Genomic DNA, 17,463 nt, shown 5'->3' with positions numbered 1-17,463 from the left:
CAGCAAGGACTGTAGAATGTATTACTTGGGTAGCAGAGAAGCTGGCACACCATCCACAGTTATAGGGAATGGAGGAGGAGAGGTAGGGACATTGGTATGCTGATATTCAGGTCACTGAGACAGAAGAATACAAGTTTGATGGGACTTCAAAACAAGATGATACTAAATCAGCACTAGCTATTATAATGTCTTGTTTTCTCCAAAATAGCTGTTCCTACCATCCAATCTTCTCTGCCTTATTTCTGTTGAGCTCTTTTTCTATCGTTTGTTGTCAGTTTGTCTTCTTCATTTCACTTTCTGCTCTATTCATTGTGGCCTCTCTGCCACTATTATTCTGGAATCTTGGTTTTTCCTTTTTTAAAATATCCTGCAGTATTCTCTGTAGAATTGAATTGGTGGTTGCAAATTCCTGTAGTTCTTCTTTATCCTGGAAGCACCTTGTTTTTCCATCATTTCTAGGGACAGTTGTGCAGGATATATCAATCTTGGCTGGAGGTTATTATCTTTCAAAGCTTGAATTATTTCCCCCCACGCTCTTTGTGATTTGATGGTTTGTGCCAAGAAGTCTGCTGTAATTCTGATGGGTGTTCCCTTGTAAGTGATCTGTTTCTTGTCTCTGACAGCTTTTAGTATTCTGTTCTTATATTGGGTTTCTGGAATTTTGATTATTATATGCCTGGGTGTAGCTCTGTTTGGGTTGTAGGTGGCTGGGGTCCTGTATGCCTCACACATCTGAGTATCTTTACCTTTTGCTAAATTAGGGAAATTCTCTTGGATTATTTCTGTGAATAGCTTTTGTAGTTCATTTGTTTGTTTCCCTACTTCTTCATTTATGTTCTTAATTCTTAGGTTGTAGATCCTCTTATCATATTCTAGCCTTTGTATTATTGCTGTTTGTTTTCTTGTTATTTCTAAGAAGTTTTTCATTTCATGCTCCCATATTACAAATCTGCCCTCCAGTTCAGATAATCTATCCTTAGTTTCTTTCAAGCTATTATGCCAGTTTTCAATAGAGTTTTTAGTTTCCTGGTAATTTCTTTGAACCTGCTTCACGTAGTCTATGTTTTCTCTATTTTCTCCATCAAACAATTCTCCCCTTTTTTTCTGTTCTTCCATTCCACCATCTGTTTTTTCTTGGGAGGTGCTTAGCATTTCTCTAACTATTCTACTTATATCTTGCTTCAGGTCATTAATAACTTCATTCCTGAACTTTTCAATGAGGCTATGGAGATAGCACTTTATGTCTGTTGGTGACATGTCTGATATTGCATGTTTCTCAGGATTGGGGGCCAAGGACCCTTTCTTGTTGCTCCCTCTTCCCATATTTTTTGTTCCTTTTATACAAGTATATATAGGAGGCCCAGTTTCTTTCTTTGGCAGTTACAGTTTGTCTGAATTGTGCCGGCTAGGTGTTCCTGCCCACTGCAGTGTACTAGGGAGACACAGACCTCAGCAGCCTATGCTGGGCCCGCCCCTCCACGTCAACCTACAGAAGGCTTCACTGCTAGGGTGCACCTCCAGGAGCTGGGGCCTGGTTTGGACTAGCCTATTGGGTCTTAATCAGCAGTGTCATGCAGGCCAGGCACTCCCCATGAATCCCGCTTGAGAGGGGAATATGTGACTGAAGTTACAGCAGCATCCTGTTCCAGCTAGTCTGCCAGGTCCCAGTATGTCCTTTGCTGAAGCCTCCTACACTATGGAAGGGTCCCCGATCCACTCACTCACCGCAGGTCGATGCAAGGCTCCCAGCCAGTCCCGCTCTCGACTCCATTCACTGCTTCCCACTCTCAGAGCTTTCGTGCCTCTCTCCTTACCGTGCCAATTGGGACACAGCAGCGGCTGCAGGAAATTCAAATCGCAGCTTCCAGTGGCGCAGGGTCCAGCTTCTGCACTGAGACCTTATCTGTTCCTGTTATATCATCGGGATTGTGTTTCCAGTTGGTTTCTCTTAGTTTAGTTCATTCCTGTATCTCCCCTTGCTTAGGGTTTTTTGCCCGGCACCATTCCTGGATTTTAAGTGCAGTTTCTCAGAGAGCCTCCAAAGCTGCTGCTATCTATCTACCATGTTCTCCCAGAAGTCCAAACTTAATTTTTTTGTCATTGTTCTATTCTGTTTTTTAAATTTTGGAGAGCAACCCAGAATTCTTTGGCCAAGCTGCCTGGAGCACTGCAAGGAGTCTGGGATCTATAGTCACAGATGTAATTGTGGCCTTGCAGAAGTTACTCTGATTGGTCAGGAGTCTTCAGAGCCTTCTCATTTTCTGCTGCATTAATTGCATTACTGAGCTCCCTCTCCTGTGTGTTGAGTCCTATTGATTGCATAGCTCAGCATCAAGCACATAGCCCAGCACACACAGTACACCCAGGTTGTTTACCGAATGGGTTGATATGAATGGCAAATAGTGTGCTGGGAAAGGCTGGGCTCAGAATAAGTGTTTGGACATCATCTTGTGAAAAGAAGCTAGAGAGAGAAAGGTGAGTGTGGTAAAGATTTGGGTTCCACAAATACAGAATCATGGATGGAAACAAGCTAGGAAGCCCCAAGAATGATACCAGAAGGGAAATGTGGAATGAAAGGCAAAATGCAAAGATATTGGGTAGGAATAGAACCTCCAGAATGTGAGACAGGAGGAGAGGGAACCATTTTCTGGGCTGACTGGAGAGTCAACAGAGCCATTAGGAGGAGGAGGAGGAAGTAGGAATAAAGAAGAGGAGAGATGGCTTTATTCTTTTGCAGTGTCTTTTTGGAACAAATCTAGGCATAACTCTCAACTAGGGAAAACCTTTCTTGTTTTCCGGAGGGGCCAGAGCTTCACTCAGGGAATGAGGGCTCAGGGAGTGAGCTCTGGGGAAGATCAGTGAGCAGTCTCGTTTTACCGTCACACAAGTCCTATTTGCATTGAATTAGAGTAAGAGGCACATGCACATTCTTCCTTAATGCACAGGTGAATGACTGTTCACAGGTGATCCTGTTTTGTTTTGTTTTGTTTTTTAATAGAACACTCCTTGTCTTGAAAAGCACTCTTATCTTTGCTTAGTTAGCTTCTTTGGGTCAATTGACTTTGGATATGAATGCAGTATCTGTTTATTTAGCAGTTACTGTAACATAACGTATTAGTCTCTCTGGGGGTATAAAAAAGTCCTTGTTTTATAGGAATGCTCTGTTAAATTGTGTGAGACAAATGTGTGCTTAGTAATAATGAGTGGCACAAGTGATTCTTTCTATGAGTGAGTGGGGAATGTTCATGGAGGAGACAGAAGTTGAGGGGGACAGAAGCTGGGATCGGAAGGGCCAGGAGGAATTTGGCTGATCTCCCCTCTTAGGACTGGGATGATAGTGCGAAGTCAGGGGGCAGTGTGACTGCAGCAGGCACACATGCAGCCAGGAACTTTTGGCTTCTGTGAGCACAGGGCTGAGCATTGAGAGGTACACAGTGCTGAGTTGTGGGTACTCCTCTAAGTTCTCCCCTCCCAATTCTGTAGTGTAGTGTTACAGATGTCTGTGCCAGGCAACCCTGCCTGTGAGCCCCGCTGTGAGGTCGGAGGATGGCACAGTGAGCAGCAGTGTTCCCGACAATCATGACTTGATGTTTGTTGGTAATGGAGTGAGATGGTGAACACTGACAAGGCAGTAAGGCAAGAAGTGCCCGGCGGGGACCCACTTATTTCTTTAGCTTTCACCGTATGGTGATATTGTGACTTTCCAGCCTTTTTAGACCTACCAAATGGTAGGGTAAAGTTTTATGGGGGCACTGCCTTCCGTAGAGTCTCTGTGAAGATGGAGTAGGGGTTTGGGCAGACGAGGTATGGCATTCTCCATGGAAATAACAGCATGGGGCAGGCCTGGGCAAGCAAAACGTAGGACAGGTCATAGAATCACAAGACCAGCACTTGAACTAGACCCAAGAGCCCTGCAGGGCAGCAGTGAAAGAGTAGGCCTATGTTGAGCTGGTCTGCAGACGGCTCTGCATGACAGCTGTGGGAGCTGGACGCTGGGACTCACCAGAGGTACTGAGAAGATATCGACACTATTGGAACTGTGATTTCTTAAGATTAATAAATGGGACAGAAAGACAGGAGGCTATTAGGTAACTATGGTTTATACCAGGAATGAGGAATAATAAAGTGCAGGCAGTAAAGAGAGAGACAGAAAGAGGGTTTCCCAAATAAAATATAGGCCTGCTAGTTAAATTTAAATTCATGTAGATAACAATCATTAACGTAAGTTCTCCACACGTGTTGTACAGCAAATGTTTTCAAAGGAAACTATTGATTCATTAAAATTCAGTTCTGCCTGGGCAATCTATATTTTTATTTGCTAAATCTGTCAAGTTTTGTTGGGGGGATGGGTTGTGAGACATCACAAAGGGGAATCACTAAGGTTGTATGTAAAGGATGTGGGAGGAAGCAGAGGGAGGTGAGAGAGGAGGTCCTGACGTCTGGATGGAAGGGGAAATGGGAACTCTGTGCTGGTGGTGGGTGCTGAGCCCAGGGAAGAGCGCTGAGACAGAAAGCAACAAGCTTACTGCGGACTGGTCACATTTGGAGGCCAAAAAGATATTCAAGTTGAAGCTCTAGAATCACTCAGAAAGTTGGGTCTGAAACTAGGAAAAGAAGCCAGGGCTTAAGATAAAGACTTAGGATTTAGAGGAAGTAATACAAAACAGAAGAGACACAGAGAGTATGTGTAAATATTTTTCTAAATGAGCAAGTATTTCACAGTGCTTTTAAGGAAACAGGAGTATAACCACTCTAAATGCTCCAAAGGAGTTTTGTATATTAGAAATTGCTATGGTGAGTAAATACAATTTTAACCAATTTAATTTTAATACAATCTGCCAGTTTTGAGGGGAGGAAAAAGCTTCCATGGACTAAAGTCCATGGATGTCTGTACCAACATGTGATAGTGACTGTCTTGTAGAGGAGGCCGTATGGCAGATTTTTATTTTCTTTTATATATTTGTCTGGCTTTCAAGTTTTCTTTAAAAGGGCATATGCCATGTTCAAAATGAGAAATTTTTAAATTTTTTCAAGTAGATCTTGAGAAAGCATCATTTCAAGTTTCACAGATGCTTCTGGCTATTAGAATATTTTAAAAGAATATTTTTCAAGTAGATGTATTGATGGCATATTGTTTACCATTTACTGACTCAGCCTTTTAGAGAAAAGGGTCTGTTTGAGTGTGCACCACCTGGCACCTCCCTGGAACAGTTTGTAGAGAGGACACTGAAGAAAGAATGTCTTAGCCAGCAATGGTTTCCAGCCGCTGCAGCAGATTCATGGGGGCCACATTCTCTCAAAGCTTCACAGAGCTGTTTCCCAAGACTCCTGGGTGCTGGGGTGGGGTAGAAGTAGAGCACCCATTACATGCCCTCGTGGTGAAACTTTGCTGCACACTGTCCTGGGAACCTGGTGAAAAGGTCCCCAGCCTCTTAATAAAAATAGTGTTTACTCTTCCTCAGCACAGGGCAAGAAAGTATGCCTTGGTGTCCTTACACAAGCCAGGCATCAATATCTATGTACGTGTTCCATAAACTGAAGCACTACATTAAATCCACACTAGCAAGGATCTATAATATGAATAATCTAGTACTTCAAAAGCATACCATTTCTAGAGAAGAGCAGTGCCATTTTACCTGATTTAGAGAGAGTGGGGGTGGAGACCAGATTATTTTTCTTAATTCTCTTTTTGGTTAAACATTTTTTTAAAAAATTGTTCTGCAGTTCCTGAGCAACTGGAAATTATATTACAGTTGGTATAATAGATCTTTCTAAAGGAAATTCTCATAAATTTAGTATCCAGACAGAGGGATTGGTTGAATCATAATGCTCAATCAGGGCAGTTGCTACTGTTTAAAGTTTTATTAGCATAAAAATTTTTCAATTATGGTTTTAAATGTGGGAAAGCAAAATGAATAACTATATATAGTAACATTAGCTACATAAACATGTATATATACACTGAAGAAAATTGGAAAACGTACCAAAATATAAAACTAAAGTTCTCTAAATGGTAACCTTAAGAGTGATTTTTATTTCATATTTTTAAATGCTTAAATGTTTTATAATAAACTTGCATTCTTATTTGAGCAACTAGGAGAAGAAAAACAAAGTTACTTTCGAGTTGTCATTTGTAGGACTGTTGGAAAGTTTTCACCTACTTTCAGTACAAGACTTGTAATCTGAGTTCCGGGGATTTAGCTCAGCGGCATAAGCACCTGCCTTGCAAGCAGGCAGTCATGAGTTTGATCCCTGGTACTGATAAAAAAAAAAAAAAAAGACTTGTACTCTATTTGCTTGGTAGAGACATTTGGCTAATTTATTTTTATGTAATTGCATCTGGTGTGAACAGGAGGATTGTCAAGTCACTGTTCAATGTAAGCATTTAAGTGTGAGCCTCTACCTCTGTTCAGATAGTGACAAGAGCCTTTCACTTACTGTCAGCATGGGCCCCACAGGGAGCACTGGTGATTCACATTTTGAGTGATATTTTAATTTGAGCATTTGTATCATAGGGTAATTTCTAATGTGCAATACTTTTATTTCTTCTTTTACATTTGCCTGCAAGCTTTAAGCTTAGAATTAAGCTGAGTAACATGGGAACTATAGGAGTGGGCCAGTCAGCAAATTCCTTCCTCAGGCTGAAAAGGAGCTGCCGTGTGGACGCAGTCCTTCCTCTTGGACTAAGGGCCACGCCTTTTCTCCGGGTCACTTAGCCTAGGACAATCAAGTCTTCCGTATCCTTGCTCACCTAACGTTGTACTACCAAAGCCATGTTTTTATTGATTTGTTTGTTCTGTAAACATGCCAGAGAGTGTACAGTGTTAGTTATTGGACACAACAACAGTGAGCCAAACAGTCCTATCGTGGACCTGACATTTTCACTGAGCAAAAGTACAAGTGAATACAAATTTTGTACTATAGGGTCAAGTGCTGTATGAGAATCAAGAACAGAATGTTGTGGGAATTTTATGACAGACATGTAAGCCAAACCATCTATGAGAAGTCCAGGAAGAGGCAGTGCCAGAGCTGAGTTCCAAGAGATACAGCTGTGCCCGCAGTGGTTGGTATTAGAAAGAGAGAGATTGAGAATGAGTGCTCCAGGCAGCAAGCACAGCATCTGCAAAGGTGCGAGAGACACATGTGGAATGAAAAGGAGCTCAGTGTTCCCAGGTCCCAGTGTGCTCAAGGCACATGTTGTGATGAGCCAGGCACTTGGCCTGGTTAAGGGACTGGACTGAGTGCAGCGGGGAGCTAGGGGAGATCTTAAAGCAAAATGGCATAATTGCATCTGTGTTTAACGTATCATCCTGGCAGCTGGGAAACCAAGATTAAGAGGCAGAAAGGTTAGCCAGGGGGACACTGAGAGATGAGAGTGACCTGACCTGACTTAGCATTTGTAGAAATAGCAAAAAATAGACAGAGCCAGAGATATTTAAGAGATAAAATAAGCAGAAGTTGGTCATTTGTTGCATATGGAGAAGAATAAGAGAGAAAAGTCTGTTATGACTGTAACAACCTCACTGGAATGGGCAGCACTGAAAATGGGTAGATTTACTTCAGAAGAGACTGGACTCACCATCAAGTGTGTGAATCTGAGCTGTGCAAGGGTCCAGTGAGATGTTCTGGACTCACATGAGACACTAAATATGAAGGTTAGATCTAGGGTTGGTGTGATCCAGGAGGCAATGAAAACCAAAGGAGAGGCTGAGGACACTTAAGGAGAAAGGGGAGGGTAGGAAGTCACAAGATCTAGAGCAAAGGTTGGGCAGTGCCACATGGCACTTCTAAGACACTATAGGCACCTGAGTGGGCATGCCAGAGGAGGGAAAGAGACCAAACAGAAGATGGCATGAGTTGTGAGAGATGCATGATGAATCAGAGACTTTTGAAAATTAATAAGCAAGGCAAGTATGTGCCAGGATCCAAGCACTATAATACCAGGTAGGAGAGAGCAGTGTTAGTGCGGTGTGGAGAGGAGCAAAAGTAATAAGCTTGGGAGATAAAGAGCATGGGTACTGGGTCCAATGTGCCTCATGAACCACCTAGCTCTCTCCTGGTTTCTGAACAAAGAGAAGGAAATTAAGTAAGACAAGTACAGGTCAAAGGTCCCCCTTTCCAGGGAAACCTAATAGTAGAGAATATACCTTATATGTGTCTAATAATTACAAGGTGTTGCACTCCAGAACTAGATGTGCTTCCTAGTGTAAAGAGCACAAACTTCCCTTCCATGATTCTGCCCAAAACCCTCAGAGCATGGAGGGACAGAGAACAGGTACTTCCTTCAGGCAGTGAGCTCCCAGGGCCAGACCTATATGGGAGTGCATTTTCCTTCCAGCCCTATTTCTCTGAGGAAGAGAGGAGAGAAGTTAAGAGCATGGTGCCACTACAGTTGCCTTTGAACGAAAGCAAATGGCTGAAGTGGAGTCCAATTACTCAGATTACTGCTCTTAACAATAAGAATGTGTAAATAAGACTAACAAGACATTTAGCTGTTAAGGAACAATGAAAGTAGTCCCAAGCAGGTCTCTTCATTCCCAGGTATCCAGCTTTTTGACTTGTTAGGAAAAATCTGTGTCTCTTATGTGTATATATATATATATATATATATATATATTTTTTTTTTTTTTTTTTTTGCTTCACTGTCTAAGGCCAGTTTTATTTTCATCTTTTCTCCAAAACTTCTACAGTCCTGAATACCTAACCTCCTGCCAAATCTTGGTATTACATTTTTGTTGTTTTATACTTCTCTGTTACAGATGTATGTAAGTTTATCTCCTTGTATTGTAACTCTCTTGTACACAGAGAGATGGCATATTATTCCGTCTTATCTCCCTGAATTGTTGCCATGCTGTCCTATCCATAATAGCGAGGTCAAGCCTTTGGACTGTATTGCATGGTATGCAGAAACGGTGAGACATAACACCACCAAACACCATAACACCAGCAAAGTTTAGAAACTTTAATCTGAGAACTATTTGGGAGAGACAGAGTCAGATCAATTGAGACCTGGCCTATGACCTCACAGGTCCTTTGTGGCTGTCGTTGACTGCAAAGTCAGCAGGCACTTTGCAATACTGTATCTTTAATATAGAGGTGGTTTGTAAAGGAATACAGCTATTCCTCTGCTTTGTACCAACCTCAAAAGAGAATAAATGCTTTCTGAACTTTTCTGAGCTCTTCTACAAAATCTAACATGTGATCAGATGGTTCTAGAAGGTAATGGCCCCTAGGAAGTAGGAAGAAATATAGGCCTATGTCTGGAGCCAAGGCCTCAGTATTTGTAGTTCTCACTTTCCTCATTGTCTTAGAAACCCAATAAATCATATGGACTAAGCACTCAACATTGTAACAGCGTTACCTGGGCCCTAGCACTTAGAGCTGAGGCTTTATTCCTGTTAGAGTATTTCACCACCCAGTCAGGCAGGCAAGCTGTTGAGACTTACCACTGTGTCTGTGTGCATTTGATGTATGTTCTTGTAGCATGTGAAACAGAGGCCACAAGCTGGAAGTAGCATTTATTTTTGCAGTCAGGATAAGCAGAAAGGCTTTGTAGTTTTGTGACAAATAAAAGAAGACAATTAGAAGATTTATTTTGCTCTACTGTACGATACGACCTCAGATGATCGAGTGGAAATAGCTCTAAATACATGGAGAAGAGTTATTCTTTGAGCATTCCAAAATGAATTCCAAAGCTGGGCTGAAGCACATTGAGGTAAGGCACATAGTGAGTGCTTAGAGCAGGACACACAGAGTCTTCTGCGGTCCTGACTTTCTGGTCACAGTCAGGGATGGGCTGGCAAACAGATAGGGGTCACCAGTGTGTTCACACTACGTACCTGGACCTTTACTTTGATCTGCTTCCAGAGCCTTCTCCAGCATGTTATCACTCCATCCTTCTGATGTTTAGAAGTCCATACTTTTTTCCTGGAGCAGGTGAGGAGGCACCTTGTGTGTACAACTCCCACACAGGGCCCAACACACTATACTTCCAACTGGATTGTATATTCCTGAATTGGCTAGAGAGTAATGTAGACTCCTTCACGAAAGCCCCAAAATTATAAAGCTTAAACCAGATAAAAACTCAATCTGGTTTCCTGAGCAGTCCAGATGTAACAGAACCAGCATAGCAACCTCGCAGCATCAGATAGCTTCCTTCTGGTGTGCTGCTTCACCCTCAGCAGACATTGCTCTTGGCCTTTGGTCCAAGGGAGCTCACATCTTTCTTCCTGCCAGCAGGATGTAGGGGAAGAGGAAGGGAGGATCATGTTCCTTACCCATAAGGATATGACCTAGAATTGCATATGTCCCTATAACCGGAACTTGGAAAGGTGAACACCTTTATGGAGTCTTTATTGTGGTCATCTTGGTGCCCATCTAAAAGTCATGGTTCCATCACCACAAGAGGAGAGAACTGATTTGGGAAAACATCTGGAAGCCTAGATCATTGCTCCTGAAGGTAAAAACTCTGTCTCTAATTTATTCTTATTTCCATGGCCTACCTTAGTGCCCATCAAAGGCAGGTCTGGCCAGGTACTGATTGAAGGGGAAGGCTGCTTGAGGGAGAAGATGCAGACAGCCTACCTGTTAGATTTTCCCAGTATAAAGGCCATGCAGCAGCATAGGAAGAGCTTGTTGGGTCACAAGCAATCACTTTCTTCCCTTCGGTGGGTCTGATAATTCCTGCTGAGTTTGCTTCTCTGAACTGTAAGGAAGATTTGTCTTTGATAGTAGCTGCTACTTAGTGAGCACTGTGTTCCAAGCACAGTGCTAGGTGCTTTGTTCAAACTGTTCATGTGAATTTTACAATAGCACTGGAGTGGGTGTTACATACATTTTATAAATTGAGGCTATGATAGTCTTACTAGGATACCCAATTGTTTATGCATTCAACAATCACTGACTTTTGGCATGTGCCAGACATGCACAGAATGGACCTAACCTGATAGCCAGCTTGCCTGGCCCTGAAACTCATCTCCAAAGAAAGGAGATAAGGATATTGGAAAATCTGCTCGGGCAGGACTGGGGAGGAAACACCTGGGCATGTTCTCTTTGTGTCTTAGACAGGACTCTGAGAACTGCTTCTGAGAGAACTGGATTTAATGTATATCTGGCATATATGGTGAGTTTATGTGGCCTAGGATTTGTCTCATCTGTGTCATTGACCTCCTGTCCTCTGATCAGTGAGGGTGCACGCATTCTGATCTGAGTACTTAGAACTATGAATCCAGCCCCCTTGCTATGTCTCATCAACAGAATTCTTCCTAGGGCTCTTCCTTGGGGCCTATCTTGACTGCTAGCATCTCTGCTAGCATCTTCCAGGAAGGGAAGAGAAAGGCCCCCTTGACCTTAATGGCTTGAGGGCAAAGGACTTGCTAATGTCCTGGGGATGAGGAATAAGAAGGATGATGTGGCAAAGAACATCCCTCTGTGTGCCTCTGTGTCTGGTACCTTTCTCAGCATCCCCTCCGCCCCCACAAAAGTGAGTAGTGGATCCAGACCTTTAAACAGCTTCCCAGCAATTCTGTGTTGCCCACTCTCAGTATGGAAGGTGTTTAGGTGAATTTAGAGCCAACTGAGACCTGGCTGCTTCCTCAAAAGCTGCAAAATCTCTCCAGATGAGTTGGAAGCAGATCATTCAAAATATGGGCAATCTAAAGGCTTTTGAGTGGCTTTCATCTCTGCTAGAGAACCAGGTTCTCCCACCTTAGGACCTTTGTATGCTCTCTCCCCACTACCTGGAATCATCTCCATGTGGTAGTTCTGGTTAATTAGACCTTAACTTTCAGGTCTCAGCTCAGACATCCTGTCCTCAAAGTCTTACCTTCCAAAATGGATGCCCCTCCTGTACATCCCTGTTGTATTCCCTGATTTGTTACAGTCACCTGTGTCTGCTCCCAGTGTCTCTGTCTGTTGTCTATTGTGAGACCTCAGCTAGAAGAGCCCTGGCGAAGGATACATGAATGATTCACTGGATTCCACTGATTGGTTGGAGTCTGGAAATGCTTAACAACAGTTAATGACTTTCACTTTGGAATTCTGTCTTGCTTAGTACAGGACACCACAGAGAGCTGTCCTTAATGGAGCACATAATGAGGAACTGTTAGGGGAAGCATCTACAAAATTCATTTGTGCTCATCAATCAGATATCTGAATAACAAGGCCTGCTCTGAAGAGTTCCAAACCCAGTAGGGTTCAGGTCTGAATACTTCCCACAACTCCTTAATGTTCCAGAAGGCTGTGTGATCCTTTCCAAACCCCATCCTGACACCACCTGAATCACCCACATAACCCTCCTAACCTGGATCCCACTACTCCCTCCCTGCTCCCCTTCCACCACTCTCTACCTTTACCAGTGGGCTGCAGAGGCACCTGTCCTCCTGTGCCGTGTCCCTTGGAGAGATGCCCGCCCTGTGCCTGCTCCCCTCATCTCCGGCTCCACCTCCCACATGTTTGCAAGTGTTGTGCAGTTCCCCTGCGGCCTATTGTTTGTACTTATTGCAGAAGTAAAGATCCTGGAAAGACAGCTCTGTGTCCTGGGAGCAGGATGATCAATTATGACAGAGAGGTTTTCCTGGAGTTTTAATTAGACTACCTTTTGCCACCCCCTTCCTTCCCTAGCTTGGAACCCTCACTTAGAATGTTAGTGTTTTAGAGACTTGGACATTAGGTTTTAACATTCTGGACTCTGCCTCAGTGTAACAAATAAATCAGTAAAGCTGATTGCTGCGAGTAGTTTGCTGAGTGCATTGGGATACCTTTTGTTCTTGAATGAGTGATCACTTCCACTAGCAAATAAGAGGGAGAGGTGCATCCTTGCTTCTGATTCTCACTTCTGACCTGGGAAGTCATTCCCAGCAACTGCTCTGTATCCTTCCTTTTGACAATTTCCCCAAGTTATGTGTGTCATAAAAAAACATTCTGATTTTCCAGAATAGTCTTAGGTTTGTTTTGACTCTGACAGGTCTTCTGAAACCACATTCTTTGGTCTTGCTAAAAGATAGTTCATAACAAAAATGCTGCTTTGATAGGAAGTAAGATTGCATGATTTTCAATTTGGGTTGAAAATCAAATACAAGTTATGACAACACTGAAGTTCCTAGACCTTATGGATTAATTTTGCTTATCTTTCCATGAAATATTTTTGTTGTAGTAGCTACACTCCATTTATTGTTTGCAAAAACTTTTGATTGGAAATATTCTTTTACCACAAGAAGGCTGTCATTTCTTAAGCCCCATTTATCCCACAGTGTATAAAATAACTGAAATATGATTTTACCTTGTTTTCTGCAATAAATATACCCCTGAAGAGTTATTTATAAACTGAGCTTTTACATCTAATTTATATTTTTTTTTTTGGTCTTTTTTGTTTTTATCGGTACCAGGGATCGAACTCACAACTGCCTGCTTGCAAGGCAGCGCTTATGCTGCTGAGCTAAATCCCAGCCCCTCTAATTTATATGTTAAATGCAAGTGAAGAGCTATTATCTTATTTTATGGTTTCTTCTATAATTAGAAAAACTATTTCCAAATGCACTTAAGAAATATAGCACTCATGTATTGGGCCTTTTTTACAGAAGGTAATCTTACTAAGAATCAGGCAAAATGACCAATAGGCTTCTACCCTCGGCAGTTTTAGTTTAATTATTTTGGCTTTAACCCTAAAAAGAGATGTCGGGTTTATAACTGCAGTACATTTCTCACTGATACTCAAGTGCATATGCAGGAAAACCCATTCTTGTTAGAACTACACTTTGTACCTTCTTGTCTTCTTCACTCAGGGATGGATGTAAGGTGTCAGAGCTGGGCTGATTTGTGATGTTCTGCTGGAATATTCAGTGATCTCTTACGCAGTTTTTCTTGAGCTTCTTGGCCTAACACTTCAAGGTTCTGTGTATTTTGGTGTACTGTTGCTGTGTAGTGAACCCTAAATGTAGCAGTTTAAGAAATAATGTTATTTCTCTTAGCATTCTATGAGTTGAATAGTTAACTTTGGTTGGTTCTCCTTTGGGCTTCTCACAGATATTTGTAGCCAGATGGTGGGCAGGGCTCCAGTCATCTGAAGGCTTTGTTGGTCTGGACCATGATTAGAGTTGAAGCTGATAGAGCTGTGAACTCAGCTTCACTGTGAACCACAGAGCTTACATGTGGCCCCTTGCTTGGCTTGTTCCTCTCACATGTTAATTGGATTCATGAAAGAAGAGTCCCAGGATGAGTGTTTTTGAGAGAAAGGCAGAGGCTTCAAGGCTTCTTACTGCTTTGTTCTAAATCCCAGAACATCATTTTTGCCAGATTCTATTGATCAAATCATTATGGTCAGCCCTTATTCAAGGGGAAGGGAATTAGGTTTCACCTGTTGATGATATGCAGCATACAGTGGGGAAATGAATAGATGATGCCTGTTTTTAAACTATCCATTGTACTATTTCAGAGGAAAAGCATCCCACAGAGGAGTAAGACTACATAAATATGAAGGGCTCACTAGTCATTGTGGGCAGTGTTGAAAAGTTAAGATGCTTAATACATGCAAATGAATTGGCCAGCACTGCAGGTTAGATGTCAGTTCTAGAGAGCACTCCTTGAATGAATCTGTTTCTGTGGCAACCAGTTAGCATCCCAAAGAGAGAAATACTCCCCTACACTGACCCCAGCTCTTACTTAGTGAACCCATATTACAGATGTTTGAAAAGGGAACTTGGTAAGGGAATCTAAATAGCATAGTTTAAAAGACATGTTCAGCTAAAAACTATCCCATACTTGTATCAAGTCAATAAAACTGTTTTTATATTAAAACCCTAAACACATGAGAACTGTAATGTACCCAGTCCATTTGGTTTCTGCTCACATTTTAGAGGTATATAGAGAAGGCTGAGTATCTGGAATATCTTATATCCTTACAGCAGATATATTTTGGTGTTTGGGGAAAAGTCAAGTTTGTACATATGCTTGAAAATGTACCCACATCTTTAGCCTTAATCAGGAAAATAGCTGTCGTGTTAATTGAATGAGTCATAGGTACCTGGATTCTAGCAGTGGAGCTTAGCTGACCTGGACACACAGACAGCTCCTTGAGAATATAGTAACATTTTTCCTTCCCTATGCATATGCCTCTCTGGCTCCCTGGTGATGCAAATGTGTTTATCTGTGCTGAAAATTTAGGGGCAAGGTAAACATTGTAAGTTATTTATAACCAGAGGTTGTGCCAGGAATAAATTAGGCTTTGCCTTAGACATACAGTAAAATGGTGGTTGAGAAGGTAGGAAGAATATCCTTAAGTATGAAAAGTAGACTTTTAGAGGCATTTTCTATAAGCCAGTCCAGGGTGTGTGGGTCTAGTGCTTGTCTTAGTGTGAGCTGCCATAACAAAGTGCTATAGACTGTACATTATCTTAGCATGTTCTCATCACTGGGATGCAGTATCTGACATTCAAAACTTAACAGAAGAGAAGTTTCAATTTGGCTCATGTTTGAGAAGTTTCAGTCCATGTTTGGTAGGCTTAACCTACCAAATACCATAGTGGAAAGGCCTGGGTGGAGGAGAGAAGACAGCCCAGAAGCAGAGAGACAGGAGCAACCAGGAAGGGAGATACAGCCTTCAAGGTCACTCCTCAGTGACTTCACTTCCTGACAGTGAGTCAGCCAGCAGCACTGCCCTGGTCCAGTCCTCTGTGAAAGTCTTGCCTATGAGCCTATGAGGCTGTTGGGGCATCCATATGTCAACTATAACACATAAAACAACAGAAATTTCTTCTTCCCATTTCTGGAGGCTGGAAGTTGAAGATCAGAGTGCCAGCATAGCCATATTCTGATGAAAGCTCTGATGAAACTGCCTACTTTTTACTGTGTTTCCACACAGCAGAAAGAGTACAAGAAGCTCTTCAGGTCCCATTTTTTAAGGGCACTAGTCCCATTTATGAGAGCTCCGTCCTTGTGACTTAATTACCTCTCAAAGGCTCTGCCTCCTGATACTGTTACACTATGTAAGGATTTCAATATTAGACTGGAGGTGGGAGAAATAACATTGCTGTTTTGATTTATTAAATGAGTTTGTAGAATGGTAGAGACAGAAGATCTGGAAGATACCATTATATAGGGATTATAATTTTATGCTACTAAGAAGTCATTTAATAAGGGTATGACACAACGTTTTAGAAAAAGTATGGGGGTGAGGAGGGGGAGTACCATACAAATAAAAGCCTAGGGGCAGCAGGCAAATAGGGTAAGGGCTGAAGCCTGCACTCGCCTGATTCCTTTCATGTAGATTATTGTAGATAGGGGAGACTTTCCCTATTTTTAGCTTTCTGGTGAAGAGTCTACCTCTCCCCACCAGTAGCCTAAGCTCTTAGCTCTCAGTTAGTTACTGATAGAGACCTATAGCCCTCTTTTTCTCATAATTTTCCTTCTGCCTGCAAACGTCAATTGCATTCTGACTATGGTACTATTTGTGCAGAGTCATGAACTCACTTGTTCAAAGACTAACAATAAGCCAGTAAACAAGAAAATAATATAATTACAGATTGTGATTAGTGCTATAGTAAAATGAAGGTGTTATAAAGAGTAAAAATTGTCCTTTTCAGTGGGATAATTGGAATGACCCCTTGAGGAGGCGATATTACTAATTCCACATCCACTTGTTTCCCTTGGGTGTGTATTATGTGATATTTTAGTTTTGTAAACGGCATGTTGTTAAGTTTCCAATTAAAATCCTTTCTTCCTTTTCTAAGCCCAGCCTGTCAAATGGGCAGTGGTTCTGAGGAGGAGAAGGAAGACAACTGGATAGCCAGACCCTTCCTGCCTGACCCTTTTCTCCTGATGACTTTCTCTCCTTAGGAAAAGGTGATGTGTTTGGAGATGTGTTCTGGAAGGAAGCCACCCTTGCCCAGTCCTGTGCCAACGTTAGGGCCTTGACCTACTGTGACTTGCATGTGATCAAACGGGATGCACTGCAGAAAGTTCTGGAATTCTACACTGCCTTCTCTCACTCCTTCTCCCGAAACCTGATTCTCACCTACAACTTGAGGAAGAGGGTGAGCTGACAGCTTCATTTTTTTTCTACACTTTTCTTTTCCCTGTATACTTTGAATAATTATCAGGACCAGGAAAGTCCTAAGTTCTTTCAACCTTTATTTGAGTAGCAATTTGTTCCTTACTTACTTTGCAGAATTCTATAAACTAGGAAAAAGAAGGGATATGATAGATTATGAAGTGGACCATTTTTGATGTAGAAGTCATTTGTTCACATGTGTGTCTGTGGTCTTTGTCCTCAGCAATATCTAGACCTTGCAGCATTTAAATGGTGAGTGAAACATGAGGTTGCTCATCAGTACCATGACTGCATGAAATCTCTGATCATAAACTAAAGTCTCCCATGCTGAGGAGTATGAAGCCATTAGTCAACCAATTGGTGATGATAATTTTTTTTGATGATTTTTGCATATAAAGTGTTCTTAATTTTTTAAAAAA

At 42.0% G+C, this 17,463-nt stretch overlaps 1 protein-coding gene across 3 annotated transcripts in view; it reads left to right on the top strand.

Annotated features, from left to right (window-relative positions):
* Kcnh1 (potassium voltage-gated channel subfamily H member 1) overlaps positions 1–17,463 on the top strand; it is a 411,372-nt gene that overhangs the window by 305,633 nt on the left and 88,276 nt on the right. For all 3 annotated transcript variants that reach the window (XM_003474337.5, XM_003474338.5, XM_063236821.1), the window contains one exon: positions 16,831–17,027. In XM_003474337.5, coding sequence (XP_003474385.1) covers positions 16,831–17,027 — 197 coding nt within the window. The remainder of the gene's footprint in view (positions 1–16,830; positions 17,028–17,463) is intronic.

Source organism: Cavia porcellus, unplaced genomic scaffold (assembly GCF_034190915.1).
Source record: "Cavia porcellus strain 051 isolate PalLab524CR breed Dunkin Hartley unplaced genomic scaffold, mCavPor4.1 scaffold_26, whole genome shotgun sequence".
Taxonomy (NCBI): Eukaryota; Metazoa; Chordata; class Mammalia; order Rodentia; family Caviidae; genus Cavia; species Cavia porcellus.
Note: the sequence above shows the minus strand (reverse complement) of the source record. Positions and strands in the feature narration are given on the sequence as shown.